This window comes from Lolium rigidum, chromosome 6, assembly GCF_022539505.1.
Source record: "Lolium rigidum isolate FL_2022 chromosome 6, APGP_CSIRO_Lrig_0.1, whole genome shotgun sequence".
Lineage (NCBI taxonomy): Eukaryota > Viridiplantae > Streptophyta > Magnoliopsida > Poales > Poaceae > Lolium > Lolium rigidum.
In genome coordinates, this window is record NC_061513.1 from 205,042,254 (window position 1) to 205,058,045 (window position 15,792).

Consider the following 15,792-nt stretch of genomic DNA (forward strand, 5'->3'; position numbering starts at 1 on the left):
CATGTAGTTAAGAAAAAAGAGACATAATGCGCTAAACTCAAACAATGATAGAAATTTAAAGCTAAACATTCTCATCAAATAAATTTGGTAACTCAATAACTACTAACCTTGCAAGATTGGCATTTCCTTTTGATTCAAAATCGGATTCATATTATCCTAATTAAATCGGATATCCTTATTCGCCGGATTCTTTAAAATCGGATATGAATACCTTAAAATGGATTCAGCGCCGGTTTCGGTGCGAAAATTATCTTATCCTTTACACCCCTACATGCAACCGTCAGTACCTAATACAAAATCATAGCAGACCGCTAGTTTTTTCGTCAGATAGGGATCTGACATAAAACTTTGGTTGCATAGAAGTTTCCTTTTGCTTGTACTCTCTCCGTCCTACAAAAGTTGTCTAAGATTTATCTAAATTTAAATGTGTCTAAACACTAAATAGCATCTAGATACATCCAAATTTTGATAAATTTCAGACAAATTTATGAGGTGGAGGAAATACCTAGATCCTAAGTTGGAATGAAACATCCTAGTTTACCTTGCTTCTTTTCGGTTCCAAACCGGTGTTTGATGCACCAATCGTTTGTAAGTGTATGCTGCAGTGAAAAAGCTTTTGCAACAAAACCTCTAACACGAGCGTGAAAGCAACAAAACCTCTAACACGAGCGTGATGTTTTCAGGCACGCAGGTTTTATTGTGAGCAATGAAAGGCGCAATATATATTGCAACATATATTTGTTAATAGGAGGCAATTATTCCGTCGACAATGAGGTGTATGTGATGACTTCGTCAATCTAAAGACTTATCGAATTATTTCTTGAACTTAGTCTCTCAAATATGTTCAGGTGAGGTTGTGTATGATCTATAAGTGTCGTACTTTCGAACAAAAGGATGGGTGTGGGTTTGATCTAAAAACAAAGTATTATGAATTAAAAAAATAACACGTGGGGTAGATCATTGAGTACATCTAGATTAGTTTTTATTTTTACAGTTTTAAACTTGTACATGATATTTGGCATCAGACGACTAAACTTAATTCTCAGTCAAGTGATGCCATCCCACAATTTTGTAGTATGAATTTTTTTTTGTTGTGTGCATATATTTTTGGCACAAAATGAACCTTTTTTAAGTTACAACTCACTTGCAATTTAAAAATCTCAGTTAGAACCTACTCCGCTCGCAACTCATACAATGCAACTTTGGACTTGATTAAGCGCTAAGTTAATTCTCAGCAAGCTCGGGTGCCCAGAAATCCCGACTGCTATGTCATTTACTCGAGAAATTGTTCTCTATCGGACGTGGCAGCAACGTATGTCCTAGCCTTTTCTGCCGTTGAACTGGGGACGAGAGTGAAGTTGCTGGCTCACAGTTAACACCCAATCCTGCATAGGATATGCCGCTGCTTGCCAGTCCTTGTAGACCACTGGGATCCTGGGGAGATTCTGCCCTCATAAGTCACTTTTGCTATCTGTACTTCTCTTTCAGGACCACTAAAATCCACAATATGCTTCTCATTCAATATTCTATTTCAAGCATAAATGGGAAAAGATGGAAAACTGGATCTAATTTGCAACACAAGTTCATCTTGAAATGACATCAATATGCATGGATCAACGTTTTCTTCTGTGAAACTGAAACCGTTGATCAGAACAAATGAATGATGAACACCTAATATGTTACAACTATTACACCAGAGCCCGAACAAACATAAAAGTCGTGGTAATAAATTATACAACAACAAGACTAATCTATCACATACTTGGTAGTCCTGATGCATAAGTTATTGACAGCATACTGGTTGAGATTCCATCTGAAGCTTCTCCCACAGGCACATCATAAGCCTCGGGGTCTGATAGTGGGCAAGGACATAATCAGTATCACATCCTTCGTTGTAGAAGCGCTCATCGTTTGCATAGTTCACTTTCTGACCGCTGTCTTCGTATTGCTGGATCCATATGCCCATAGCCACGTCTTCGAGTTTGAATAGCTGAGGAGGCAACAAGATCAATCAAGAGCTACGTCAATGCGTAGAGAGATTATACAGAAGAAGTTTGCGAGTGTACTGCGAGTTCTTTTCAACCTGAAGTATTCGTTCTTCATGACCTCGAACGACAAATTTTGCAATGTCCCTTGATATTACATATCCGGGACCATGAGCCCATGGCGGATATATTTCGACAGGCCATTCCTGTGTTTCTCAAGGGTAAGAAAAGCAGCCTACATGAATGAAGCATCCGTGCATGTAATCGAAAACATCCAGTACCTTTGGACTGATAAACCATTTGCTATCCTTGTTTCTGTGTGGTGAAGACTGGTAAGAAATAAGACCATACAAAAGCCCATGGGGGTCCCTCTTCTTCAGGCTAGAGATGACCTCATCAATCCTAACAAAAGCATCATCATCTGTTTTCATGATATACTTTGCAGGCATAATTTTAGTCTGTAAATTGTAAGCAAAATATAAGTTTATGTCAGCAGGATGTACATATATTGCTATAGGCTATAGCCCATATTTTGTATTAGAAAAGGCGCTACATCAATGGAGAATAACATACTCCCTCCGATCCATAATAAGTGTCGTGGTTTCATTTTAATTTTAACTAAAACCACGACACTTATTACAGATCGGAGGGAGTATATAACAAGCAAACCATGACAAAAGAAACTTAAATAGCACGGGGCAATGCTTTGTGCCTCAACTTTCTCAGTTTCATACTTTCAGTCTCAAGCTTTGCCAATATATGTAATGACAAAACAGAAGGTGCTTACAAGTTAATAGTTTGACTATGACTTTCGTAGCTTCACATAGATATGCTACAACTATGGTTCAATCTACAAATAACACAATATGAAGACAAAATATCTTGCAATAATATTTTAATCTAGTCATGACATAGTGCACTTCTTGTGTGACACTTATTCCAGCATCACAATTGGACTTACTCAACGATCTAAGGAATAAAGCTTTTTGTCAGGTGAGCCGAGGAATCTACGAAATGCATGTATACGGAAAATGGAAAATACACTGTGTACAAACAAATGCAACATAGTATAATATAAGTAAAATATGGAGTAACAAAGTATAAAATCACTAATTTAATGTTTTTAACAACCTGCTCCTTAGTCGTACAGCAATGAGAATTGATACACTGATATTGCAGATCCACTCTAAGATTACATAATTCAAGAGAAAAGAGAAGCATTCCACCAACTTTTCTTCGTCTGAATCATTCTCAAGTCGGACACCCAGAGCAGGCAAGTGATAGAACAAAGTGTCACAACGTCAGAATGACAGGCCAATCGTTATGTTGTAATAATGTTACAAACACTCTCTTGCTTTCAAGATACTATAAAGCACTGTTTATGACTATAACTTGACATTCTACTTATGGTGTACAGAGAGCAAGGAAAACATAGCTGTTATAAGCTGCAAAGCTAAAACAGAATACATACCCCAAACATGCAAATTGCAATGGTCTTTAGAGTGATCAAAGTATAGTAGTCAACAAATGGCATAAGCTGGATATCACCATACAGCTGAGCTTCTCTCCATAATTCCATATTGACTTGCTCATTCTTATGCTGCATTTTAGGCAGAAGATTTGATGATCACATTGGATGAAGCTAGAATAATGCACATCTAAATAAATGGAATATGAAAAGCAAATTAGACATAAGTCTCAGGTTATATGTAAGGAGAAAAGAGTTGCATTTAAAAGAAATGAATGTGTGAGCTCCAATCATTGAATCGAAGTACTAAACAATCTTAAAACTTGCAAACTGTTGTTGCAAAGCACCAAAATATAAATAATATGGCAATACTGATGAAAGAGAATGCTGCAACTATGCACATCAGCATTTGTCATGCAACCAAATGGCTCACATATCTGGGTACTAGATTATAGTGAATACTGGAGCAGCTTATTTGTCATGGATGAAATATGCAGCTTAAAAAGACCTGTTCCTTTAATTTATCCTTGATATGTTATTCTTTGCAGAAATGTCACCTTGGTAATCAAGGAAAACAAAGGAAAAATGATAGCTACAGTGTCAGAACATAGCTGGATGTTTAGTTCTCTTTTGGCATTTTAAATTTTATCTGTAACTACTTAACAAGAGGCTGGTTCGAGTATTAAGGCTATATAAGCCTACTCAAGATGTACTAGGGAGGAAACAATGGAATTTTGAACTTGACTCAACATAGGAAGCGGTAAAATATAAATTTCCTAATTTTCCCATCAGTGTTAGTACAATAAAAAGTCGTTATTCTAATAAGATGCACCATAAGGGTCTATTTGCATCTTAGGCCCAAAATATTCCTGTAACAGATTGATGGCAAAAATCCTACATTGTCCTATCCTCTTCCCCTTCCTTTCAACTTTCTTTCTGATAGTAATCTTTTTTTTTTGCGAAGATAGTAATCAGATTTTAAGTAACTATGTGACAACCCATCTGTCGAAGCGCGTGGATGTAGTAACAAAATGTCCCTCAATCCAAAACAAACAAAAAAAGAAGTTAACAACACACTGTGATGTTGTTTCATATAATATTTATATGATGAAGAAACATGGCCAGTCTCTGCCAGAATGGTGCCCTCTTGAATGGAGTTTAGGTTCATGTCCTACTATGTAGAAGCTAGTCTGTGAAGATATAACTACCGCTGTAAGAAACTGGAAAAGCAGTTAGGATAGCAAAGATGCAAGAAATGGCTAAGTGGAACTCAATCCAATAAGCAGTCACAACTGAACAGAAATATTGATGTGAAAGAAAGAACATGAAACGTTGTAACTGCACTCAAGGCGAATGAAGTAAGCTTACAAGGCCAGTGAAAAACCGCACAGCTACTTCGCCTGAGCGGACAGACTCATATTGCATCCATGTTCGCCTCATAGCCATCCGGCGCTTGAAGTTGTTTCCAGTAGAGAAAACACCAACAAGAAGAAAAATCCGCTTCTTTGGAAGAGGTGGGGCCTTTAGAAGCTCAACACTTGCCATGTCTACATCTTCTGAAACTGGCAAGCCATTAGCCAAGATTGATAGGAGCTCCAAATCCCCAGAGACCTTGACTTCTGCTACTGACCATGGCTCCAACCTCTATCAAAAACCTAGCAGCTTTCATAATTATCCAATACTCACAAACATTTATGATTACAGTCGTAGCACTTAGTGCAAGCTCACCTCTCTGTATGTAAACGAGGTCTCGTGCCTCCCATTTACTGTCATATGGAACCCTTCAGCACCAGCCCATAGTGTTGCTGTAAAAGGCTCTCCTTCGACAATTGAGAAGCTACCACTGAAATGTGCACGTCCTTTTGGTCTCTTCTCATCAGTAACATTCTGTGTGGTATTATTACTCCCCTGGATGACATTCGTACCCACTTGCTGATTGCAACGAACAAGGCCGTCGACCGGACTGCTTGCAGCAAAAGAAATTTTGTTTTATCATAACCACCAGAAACTTTAAGAACAAGAGAAACATTTTTTAATTCAAATACTTATATACAAATCTTTTTTGACAATAATACACATCAGATTCATAAAAGACGCTAGAACAAAACTAGAACGTAAATTAGGCATCAAATGATTACTGCACCTTTTGGTCATCATTGATAACCATTGCAACTACTCAATAGCACATCAAACTCTAAGGGGAATTAACATATTATTTTCACAGAAATTCTCAGATATAGAAATAGTCGGTTTATATTGTCAAAGATTTGTCCATCCATTTAGAGGCTGGCAGCAGAATACTGTGACCTACTGGCTTTTCACATGACAGTCAACTACCATTAGAGGCAGGATAAATTTGCTGAGGACAGGACGTGGTATGTAGTCGATCTACTATGCAAAGGATGCAACCGAACCAAATCGTTAGTTGCTCAAATTGCTAGCATACTAATTCACTGTTTATTATCATGATCTACATAATGTCAACTTAGTGATCCTAAATGCAGTTATCCTATAAAACTAAGAAGATCATCCCCACTAACTTTATTTCTCTCAACATGCAAGCTATACACCTCAGCAAGCCTCTAATTGGTCCACGTCATTACTCCTTTTAAGCCATGTCATCAGTAAACCATGTCATTAGCTTGAAAAAACCAAGACTAGCTGGCTGGCCGATTGACATGAACGTTTGGTTTCTCCACCAAATTATTTCTATTGGTAACAGAAACCCCCACTAGCTAATAGCCTAACACGGGTGCTGGTGTTTATTATATACACCATCCACCCATATTCTCACCCCCACTAGCTAACATAATTGCTATTTTCTGCTCTCACAATGAGCCACTTCATCAGAATTGTTGTAGCCCGTTGGATTTGGTAGCCTGGTATGTCAACAGCATAGTTTTTAAGACATCCGCCTTAGGACGCTTAGACGATAGAGCACCCCCCAGCGCTTTAGGACGCCTTACCGCCTCAACATCCATTTGATCAGGACATGGAGAGTCTGTCCACCATGCAACATGCAATATTAGTGTTAGAGGTCAAGTAAGCCTTGCTTGGGAGTCAAGTAAACCTCTCTATATATGGAGAGGAGATGTATCAATCTAATCAAGCAAGAATTAAGAAGGACATCCCTTCCCTCTTGCCCGGCCATGGGCAAAAGGCCCCCGGCCGGCCTTCTCGCGCCCTCGCAGCTCTCTCTCTCCCTCCCAAACCCTAGCAGCCACATAACACTTGGTATCAGCTTTCCCGGGTTCGATCATGTCCAGCCCTCCACCGAGTTCTTCCCACCCACCGCCGCTGCACTCCGACGTCCCCGCCGTTCTCTCCCCGGCGGAGATCACCGCAGCCCTCCGCGATCTCGCCACCGCGGTCCAGGAGATCCACCTCTACTTGGCTGGCCCCTACGGGCCGCCGCCGGCGGCGGCGCTGCTGCCGTGGCAGCCGACGCACCAGGCGGCCTCCGCTGCAGCCGACACTGCTGCTGTCGTCGCCGCCACCCGACGCCAGGCTGCTGCAGTCCCCGCTACCACTGTCCACTTCCGGGCCGGGCCCTACCTCGGCGCCGGGGGTCCCTCTTCTTCAGCAGCCGGCCGCCTTCTTCCCACCGGGACGCTGCAGCAGCAACAGCAGCTGCCGCCGCCACCAAAGCCGCTGCAGCTGCTGTCCTCACCGACGCTATCCCTGCCGTTCGGTGGGCAGCAGCAGCTGTCGTCGCCACCAACACCGCAGCAGCGGCTGCTGCCGCCACCGACGCCGTCCCTGCCTTTCGGCGGTGTGGGAGCGACCTTGGCCCCGGGCTCTACATCGACACCGACCATGTTTAACTTTTGTACTATCAAGAGTTTTCTTTTGTGCCCACTAACTTATTTCTCATCTCTCATGCCACATCACCTTTTTCTTCTGGCACAGTCTGCTATTCATCGCCCGCTAGTTAATGTGTGTACACAATGAGTATTACACGTTATCTCCTTAAGATACTCATTAGCCGCCTCCAATCCATTTGATTTATATTAACGCATTTGTCCACTCCTCTCCCACAGGTTCATTATTAACTATCCCGTTTCCTTTGAGAGATTCCACCTTTGGTCTCCATCCCATCTCTTAGTATATATCAAGACGTACGCCTCCTCCTCATTCCCTGCAGGCGGTGTACACCAGCCACAAGCAGCGGCCGGCAGCTGACATTTGTCTGCAGCGGCAGCGATCCGTGGACGATTAGATCGCATACATGTGCGGGAAATTTCAAGGCACTGGCCACTAATCTTTGATCTTCGTCGTTACGAATTTGGATCTGATCTGTGGTTGTTATCATTATTTCTTTTTTGCATGTTGGATGATCAGCATGACATTAGACAAGGTGTGGACATGTTGTTTTGAGGACATGGCTGATTATCGGAGCTTTCAATGAGAATAATTAGCCGGGCAAGGTGCAGACTTTGTTATTCGTAAGATTAATTTCTCCTTCTCTGCCGTTTGTTGGTTTCTTCAACCTTTCCCTGACTCTATCAATGTATTTCCTTTCTCATTCTCTTCTAGGTACTAGAGATTTGGTCTGCTAGCGTGATATTCATTTGATCGACACTGCATTGGTTTTAAGCCTCACGGTTGTTCACAACCTATAAACCCAACTTTTTGTTGGACAAGATGTTTCTTGACAATATAGACTTATATTTTATTTTAGTCAGTGTTCTAAGTAGGTTTTTACAAGCTACAGGGGTGTGTCCGAAATGTAACTGTGTAAGAGAAACTCAGCATTGATGCGTTTGACACTATATGCAGAGCTGGAGTCATCTTCAGAGTTTAGGTCATACAGTCAAGGACGTACCTAACTCAATATATATATGGGTATTGTGGTCATACTATTTACTTACAAACTTCTTCCTTTTTGGAAAATTACATATTGAAGCATTGCATCGTACGGAAATCGTATGGAATCTGCTAATTTGGGTTGAGGCTAATTTTGTACTGGCCATTACAAACTAATATGCTCTACATGGTAGAGAAACGAGGACTTGATACCTTTACATTGGAAATGGAAGTATATTTTGATATAATTGCACCATACAATATAGACCATATTAGCCATATCAAACACGATTTTGTTTAAGTTTGTGTGTTTCAGCATTTCTCCACACAAAACAGTATCGTTTATCGTTTCAATTCTCGTGACAGTATAAGAGAGGCCATGCAGATATTAGACGCCATCAACAAACAAACAGCTTGATAATATATAACAGGTTTCAATGATTGTAAGTTGCAGATGACAGAAAGTATCACCTCAGTTGCCAACTGGTATTGCTGCCAATGTCACCAAGCGGCGGGCACCGCTCCCACCCACCCCACCCGTCCTCAGGCGTCCAAGAACTCTGCTCCACCACCATCCCAGCAGGTCCCAGGCTGACATTGAAGCACGCCACCACCTCGCCGCCTCCTCCCACCATCTCCACCCGGAACCCGGCCGCTCCTTGCTTGGGCACCCCCACCACCGTCACCGCGGCGCCCTCCGTGAGTCCGCACGGGATCTTGACCCCACGAGTGCGCAGATCCCCATCCACGGAGGCCCGGCAGTTCGCGTCGAGCGCCTCTGGATTGCTGCGAGTTGCTGCTGCCGCTGCCGCCGCCGCAACGGCGACGGTGAGGTTGCGCCAGGCGTGGGCGGCCTCGAGTACCCCCGCGGCAGTGCCGGGGATCGCATCAGAGCGTGAAAGGATGGGGCGGAGGAGGCGCCAGGAGAGGTGTGAGGTGGAGTTGGTCGGGGGTGGGTAAAGGCCCGAGAGTCCCGGGAGGGAGGGGAGGATGTAGGCGATTGGGCCGGCGGCGGTGGTGGCGGGATGGTGGGTGGTCAGCGGAGACGGCGAGAGGAGGAAGAGCAGAGCGGCGAGCGAGAGAATGAAGATCACGCCGGAACACTTCCTCATCGGAGATTGGACCCAGTAGTCCACCAGGTCAGGGGAGACCTCAGCTCACACTAGAGAATTTGAGCTCGCCTCGGCACTAGTAGTGTGGACCGTGGACGAAAGAGGTTTTACCAATTACCATGAACCGACATTTCATCAAAAATTTCTCCCAAAAACGAAAGAAATTTCATAAATAAAAATCAACATACTATATACTACATCTGTCTATAAAAAAATGTAGTTAAGTTTATCTAAATTTAGACGTGGTATTAGATTCATCCAGTAGCGGATCCAAGATTCTCATCAGCATGGACACACTGCAAGCCCCGATCAAACTTTCACTAAAATTTTCATCAGACTTTAGTCAAAATAAGCTGCACCGCTGGCCAAAAACCCGAGCGCGTACCCGAGCTCAGGAGCAATTGGGTTCGCTGGTGGATACATCTTTTTTTTAAGCATATATAGTAGGGAAGGCCCCTACTGGTTCATTTATCATTTATAAAGCTAAAAGAGGCATATGTACGTTATTACAAAGTAGAGAACAATCTCATAAAGTACCTTGCATACCTTTCTTTAAGCTAGGCTTGGTTCTATACATAGTAAGGGAGAAAGATTCCTTAAACATAGAAAGACATATGTCTAGGCTAATGCCTCATTATCAAAAATGATTTTGTTTCTATGAATCCAAATACTCCAGACACCAACAAGAGGTATTTTTTTTAAACAAATTAGCAAACGAAGGCGCGGCGTGCCGCCGCGCCAGAGTGTGATAACTACGTGGTTTTTGTTGTATGTTGGTATTCGTTTGTAGATGTTTGTTTACTATGTGGTGGTAGACTGGCCATTTTTATTAGATTTTGGGGTGGCGTGGGTGCTGGTGCAGTGGGCCGTGGTAATTTGTGTGCCTGCTCATTTCTAGTCGAGAGGTGACACAGGGTATGGTGTCTTTTGATGGCCAAAGCGGTGTGCTTGATTCAGTGATGGCATGTTGTGCCATTGTCGTTGTTTTATCTTATGTCTACGGTCGTGCAGTGAAGCTGCTTTCGGTGGTGGTGAGATGCATGGATAGCTAGCATGCAGTGTTACCGCTCTAGCTTGGGGTAGTGGCTATGGATGTGTGCCTGTCGTGGATAGGACTAGGTAGTGGGGTCGGACGGTGGTAGTTTTTGTGTGCTATTTATTGAGTGGAGTAGGACGTGTGTTTTCATTGGCAAGTGGTGTAGGGCATTTTCTTCACCGTATCTCTTTGCTCCTCTCTCTTTTACTTGTGAGCTGAGGCAACGATGGTTGGTCTGGTTGTGGAGTTCTTGGCCCCTCCTCCCTTTGTAGGTGGCAGTATGTTGCAATTTTGGGTGAGAGGAGGCAATTTTCTTTGGAGAACGATGCGTGTATCTTTTTGGAGGCCTATTTTGATGATCATCATTTATTTTATGTTAAGAAAGGTGTTGGCGATGTTTGTGTTTTTGGTCATCTTTGGAACCGTAATGATGCATTTGATCTGCATGGCAGTGCTGCTTGGGTGGGCAATACTCTCCTTTGTTGTGCGAAGGTGGATCCGAATATGCTCCATGATGTTCGTGTGTGTTTGTTCCGGTTATTCGGTTCATTGGTTGATGTTGCAGATGTCACCTGGTATCTGAATCGTTTGATCTATTGGGTTTCGTTTGGCTAGTCGGGTCTATGTTATGTAATGTCGTGGTCGATGCAAAGGTTTTAGTTTTTATTAGTGTGTTGAGTTGTATCGATTGTGGCTCCGTTTGATACCATGTATCTTTAAGTTGTGGTTGTTTGTAATGGTGTATGTTGTATGAAATAAAATCGATGTGTGTTGTTTCTGTTTGATGGATTGTATATTGGATGGTGAAAAATGGCAGATATGTTTGCAAAAAAGTGAGAGTGATGGTAGGTAGAAGGGAAGATGGAAATTTTATTTTACTTCATTGCGTAGAAAAGAAGACTTGCGAAAAGAAATATAGCGAGGTAGGTTACAATGAGATGTAGAGTACAGGTGAACGAACATCTCTCTAACTTTATGGTTTTGTGTGTTTGATGACAACATGTGTGATACATTGATGTGCGTTGAAATGGTGCAGAGTTTATCCTTGTTCGAATTCATGTTGAAATGCAAGAAAAAGAGAAGAGCAAAGTAGCCCCAGGCCGGATAATCCGGGGCCGGATATTTGCAAATATCCGGACCCTGAAAAATGGCTAAGGACTAATCGGCCGGGCTCCCAGTATACCCCCCCCCCCCCCCCCCGATATTTGGCCGGATATTTTCCTCTACACCGGATATTCTGGGAGGGGCGGAATATTCGGCCTCAATTTTCTGCAACGGCTTGATTTTGTGGGGGGGTATAAATACCCCCCTTCTTCCCCAGGCTCAAGCGGCTCACTCTCTCCAAGTTCATCCACAATTATTGAGCCACAACAAACACAAGAATCACTTGATCTTCTCATCCAACCATACAAATCTCTTGATCTTTGGAGAATCGAAGGAGAAGACCCCGATCTACATCTTCACCGAAGCGATTTACATTTCCCCCTCATTGGTTGAGGTCCCCTTTGCTAGTGTTACTTTTGGAAACCCTAGGTGTTGTTGCTTGATTTGTTCTTGTTGTTGTGTTGTTACAGCTATTGGGAGCCTCCAATTCAGTTGTGGATGTGTGCCCCAAGAACCTTGTAAAGACCCGATTTCCGCCTCGGGGACTTCCCTTAGTGGACAAGTGAGCTAGGACTTTGTGGCGTTGCTCACCGGAGAATAGGGTGAGGCCTTCGTGGCGTTGGTTAGGCCTTTGTGGCGATCACACCCCTCCAACATAGACGTACTTTCCCTCAAAAGTAAAGAACTAGAAGAATCATCCCTTGTGTCTCTGCGTCCTCCACTCTCGGTTACCTCTATCCTTGATTGCATTATTATATCTTGCCTAGATACATCTTGCTTAGTTGTATACCTTGTCATCTAGGAAAATTCACATAGTTGCATATCTAGAGAATTTACCTTTGTCTCAACCCTTAATTGAAAAAGAACTAAAAATTGGGTAGCACCTATTCACCCCCCCCCCTCTAGGTGTGGCATATGATCCTTTCAATTGGTATCAGAGTCTCGGCTCTTATTTCGGGCTTAACCGCCTAAGAGTATGCCGAACGATGAGAATCCAGAAGGGACCGCAAAGCCGGCTTCCACGGACAATCTCAAGTCTTTAGAAACATCCTTGAGATCCTCCATGGAAGCTATAATATGCTAGATATGAAGAAATATCTAATGGATATACTGAAACCGTCGGTTCCTCCCATCATTCCCATCACAGAGGACAAGGACTCTTTATTAGAGGGAGATGCTTCGGCCTCACCCTCTACTAAATTTCCCTCGAACGCTGATGACCTAGCCTATATTAAAACCTCTAGTGCTTCTCCTAGAGCGGGCTTAGCTGTGAAGGAGAGCTACAACGCCGTTGATTGGCGCTCTCCGGATCCCCCTGTCCCACACCCTCATATAAACAATAGGGGTTATCCACCTAAGTTTAATTTTGAGGATTTTAATAGGTGGCAATTTGAGTTTCGCTCTCATGTGTGCAGTTTTGATACGTCGCAAACGTATCTATAATTTTTGATGCTTCATGCCTGTTTTACACCAATTGCTATATGTTTTGTTTACACTTCGTGGCACTTTTATGCATTTTCCAGAACTAACCTATTGACAAGATGTCACAGTGTCAGTCCCTGTTTTTTGCTGTTTTTGTATTTCAGAAAAGTTGTACAGGAAATATTCTCGGAATTGGACGAAATAAAAACCAAAGTTCCTATTTTCCCGGAGCGAAGACGGAGTCCAGAGAAGGGACGAAGGGGGGCCAAACCTTCCCTTGGCGCGGCCTGTCCCTGGCCCGCGCCAAGGCATGGTGTGGGCCCCCCAGGCACCCCACCGACCTAAATCCTCCGCCTATATAAAGCTCACGACGCAAAAACCCTAAATATACAAGCCTCCGCCCACGAAAAGTTTCGTAGCTCCGCCGCTGTCGCAGAAAAGATTCGAGGGACATAAGTCTCTTCTCCGGCACCCTGCCGGGACGGGGAATTGCCCCCGGAGCCATCTCCATCGACTCCACCGCCATCTCCATCGCCGTTGCTGACTCCTATGATGAGGAGTGAGTAGTTCTTCCCCGGGGCTGAGGGATCTACCGGTAGCTATGTGGTTTATCTATCTCTCCTATGGTGTGATATTTATGTGACCATGAGCTTTGTAATCTAGATGTCGTTATGCTATTCAAGTGAACTTTACTTATGTGATCTCCGGAGACTCCTTGTCCCACGTGTGTAAAGGTGGAGTGTGTGCACCGTGTGGGTCTCTTAGGCTATATTTCATAGAATACTTGTTCACTGGATTATGATTTGAGTTGGATGTCTCTATGAAATTGTAGTGTGTTAGTACCGCATATGAACGCTCAAAGTGCAGCGCGGGGTGTTAATTAGTACTTGGGAATACATAAGGTTTGCTTTTGCAGACCTACGTAGTGGATTAGTGTTCGTTATCCAGCCGGAGAGTCTTTCAGAATAGCATAGTGAAGTGCTTATAAATTTATATTTCTTTATGATATCGTTGTTGAGAGTGACCACTAGTGAAAATATGATCCCTAGGCCTTGTTTCCAAACATCGAATCACCGTTTATTTACGGTTTTACTGCATATTTACTTGCTATCATATTTATTTCAGATTGTTATTACCACTCATATTCATCCATATCACTTGCATTTTACTATCTCTTTGCCGAACTCGTGCACCTATACATCTGACAAGTGTAGTGGGTGTGTTGGGAATACAGGAGACTTCTTGTATCGTAATTGCAGGGTTGCTTGAGAGGGATACCTTTGACCTCTACCTCTCTGAGTTCGATAAACCTTGGGTGATCCGCTTAAGGGAAACTTGTTGATGTTCTACAAATCTCTGCACTTGGAGGCCCAACACTGTCTACAAGAATAGAAGCGTGCGTAGACATCAAGCTCTTTTCTAGCGCCGTTTCCGGGAGGTAAGGTAAAAGGTACTCACATCCTTTGGCTTCTAAGTCTTTTAGTTGCCGGTGAGTGCTCGAAGTTATTTCCTTTAGATTCTGCAATTACATCTTTTTGTTTTTTGTTTTTACTTTCACTAGTTAGGTTTAATGGAAAACAACAACAACAAAATAGACAGCTTTATAGTATTTATCTTGAGTTAGGACATGAGGTGTTTGAAGAAAAAATTTAAAAACCTATGGAATTTTACTTGCATGCTAGTATCAATGTTATTTGTATGAATTCTTTGAACACCATTATTGCTAATGCTATGGAAAATTCTAAGCTTGGGGAAGCTGGTTTTGGTGAGCATGATATTTTTAGTCCCCCAAGCACGGAGGAGGAAATTTACTTTGATGATACTATACCTCCAATATATGATGATTACAATGATGAATATGTTATTTTTAGTCCACCTACTATTGAGGAGAAAATTAATTATGATTAAAATATGCCTCCTATATTTGATGATTATGGTGATGAGAATAATAATGATAGCTATTTTGTTGAATTTGCTCCCACTACAATTAATAAGAATGACTATGCTTATGTTGGGAGTAGTAATTATTTTATGCATGTGGCTCATGATAAGAATGTTTTATGTGATAGTTATATTGTTGAGTTTATTCATGAAGCTGCTGAAAGTTATTATGTGAGAGGAAAATATGGTTGTATAAGTTTTCATGGTACTAAAACACCTCTATATATGCAGAAAGTTTTGAAGTTGCTCTTGTTTTATCTTCCTATGCTTTTCACTTTGTTCTTTGATTTATTTTCTTACAAGATTCCTATGCATAGGAAGTGGGTTATACTTAAATGTGTTTCATATTTGCTCCTTGATGCTCTCCTTTTCTTCAATTCATATTTCTTATGTGAGCATCTTCTCAAATTACTGCGCCTAGCTGAAAGGCGTTAAAGAAAAGCGCTTATGGGAGACAACCCATTGTTTTATTTCTGTAATTTTTCTTTTATGTTGAGTCTTGGAAGTTATTACCTCTGCAATAATCTCTTCTTATCATTTTTATTTCTTTTTTGTGCCAAGAATAGTCTCTAATTGGAAAAAAGTAAGATTTCGGAAAGTTGTTGTCCTGAAAATAGATTCTGTGTTGTTACCATAAAAATTTGTAAGAATAGCCAGAGCGGAATTTTGAGCTCCCATTATTTTTATGCATATGCTTCAGGTTATTATCTAACTTTCGTTAGTTGACCACTTTTAGAAATAAGCAGCAGAGCATTTTCGGAATTTTTGATCTTTACCTGCTGTTCTATTTTGACAAATTTCTGCACTATTTGCATTCGCCTCTTAAATCTCTTTCTTTTTAAGTTTTTTTTATCAGAGAACTATTTGAAAGGTTGCTACAGTAGCTTATGCTTTAATATATGTTTGATATATGTTAGT

General features: G+C 42.0%; 1 protein-coding gene across 2 annotated transcripts; it reads right to left on the reverse strand.

The window, feature by feature from the left end:
• Window positions 1-1,182: 1,182 nt before the first annotated feature.
• On the reverse strand, window positions 1,183-9,416 carry LOC124666955 (hydroxyproline O-galactosyltransferase GALT3-like). 2 transcript variants are annotated; one of them, XM_047204291.1, is made up of 8 exons: window positions 8,731-9,416; window positions 5,182-5,416; window positions 4,822-5,097; window positions 3,457-3,585; window positions 2,267-2,443; window positions 2,084-2,191; window positions 1,763-1,990; window positions 1,183-1,634 (listed from the first exon to the last, which is right to left on the reverse strand). In XM_047204291.1, the coding sequence occupies exons 1-7, from the start codon at window positions 9,369-9,371 to the stop codon at window positions 1,784-1,786; spliced, it is 1,773 nt and encodes a 590-aa protein (XP_047060247.1). In that variant the 5' UTR covers window positions 9,372-9,416; the 3' UTR covers window positions 1,183-1,634; window positions 1,763-1,783. The 2 variants fall into 2 exon arrangements, with proteins under 2 accessions (XP_047060247.1, XP_047060246.1); XM_047204290.1 differs by lacking the exon at window positions 1,183-1,634 and having other exon boundaries at window positions 1,641-1,990.
• Between the last annotated feature and the right edge of the window lie 6,376 nt (window positions 9,417-15,792).

Excerpts from the sequence above, each read along its gene's own strand:
- LOC124666955 (XM_047204291.1), bottom strand. The coding sequence starts at position 9,371 with ATGAGGAAGTGTTCCGGCGTGATCTTCATTCTCTCGCTCGCCGCTCTG. Across the intron at positions 2,444-3,456 it reads TTGCAATTTGCATGTTTGGG|ACTAAAATTATGCCTGCAAA; the intron begins GTATGTATTCTG and ends TACAATTTACAG. Across the intron at positions 1,991-2,083 it reads ATGAAGAACGAATACTTCAG|CTATTCAAACTCGAAGACGT; the intron begins GTTGAAAAGAAC and ends TTGCCTCCTCAG.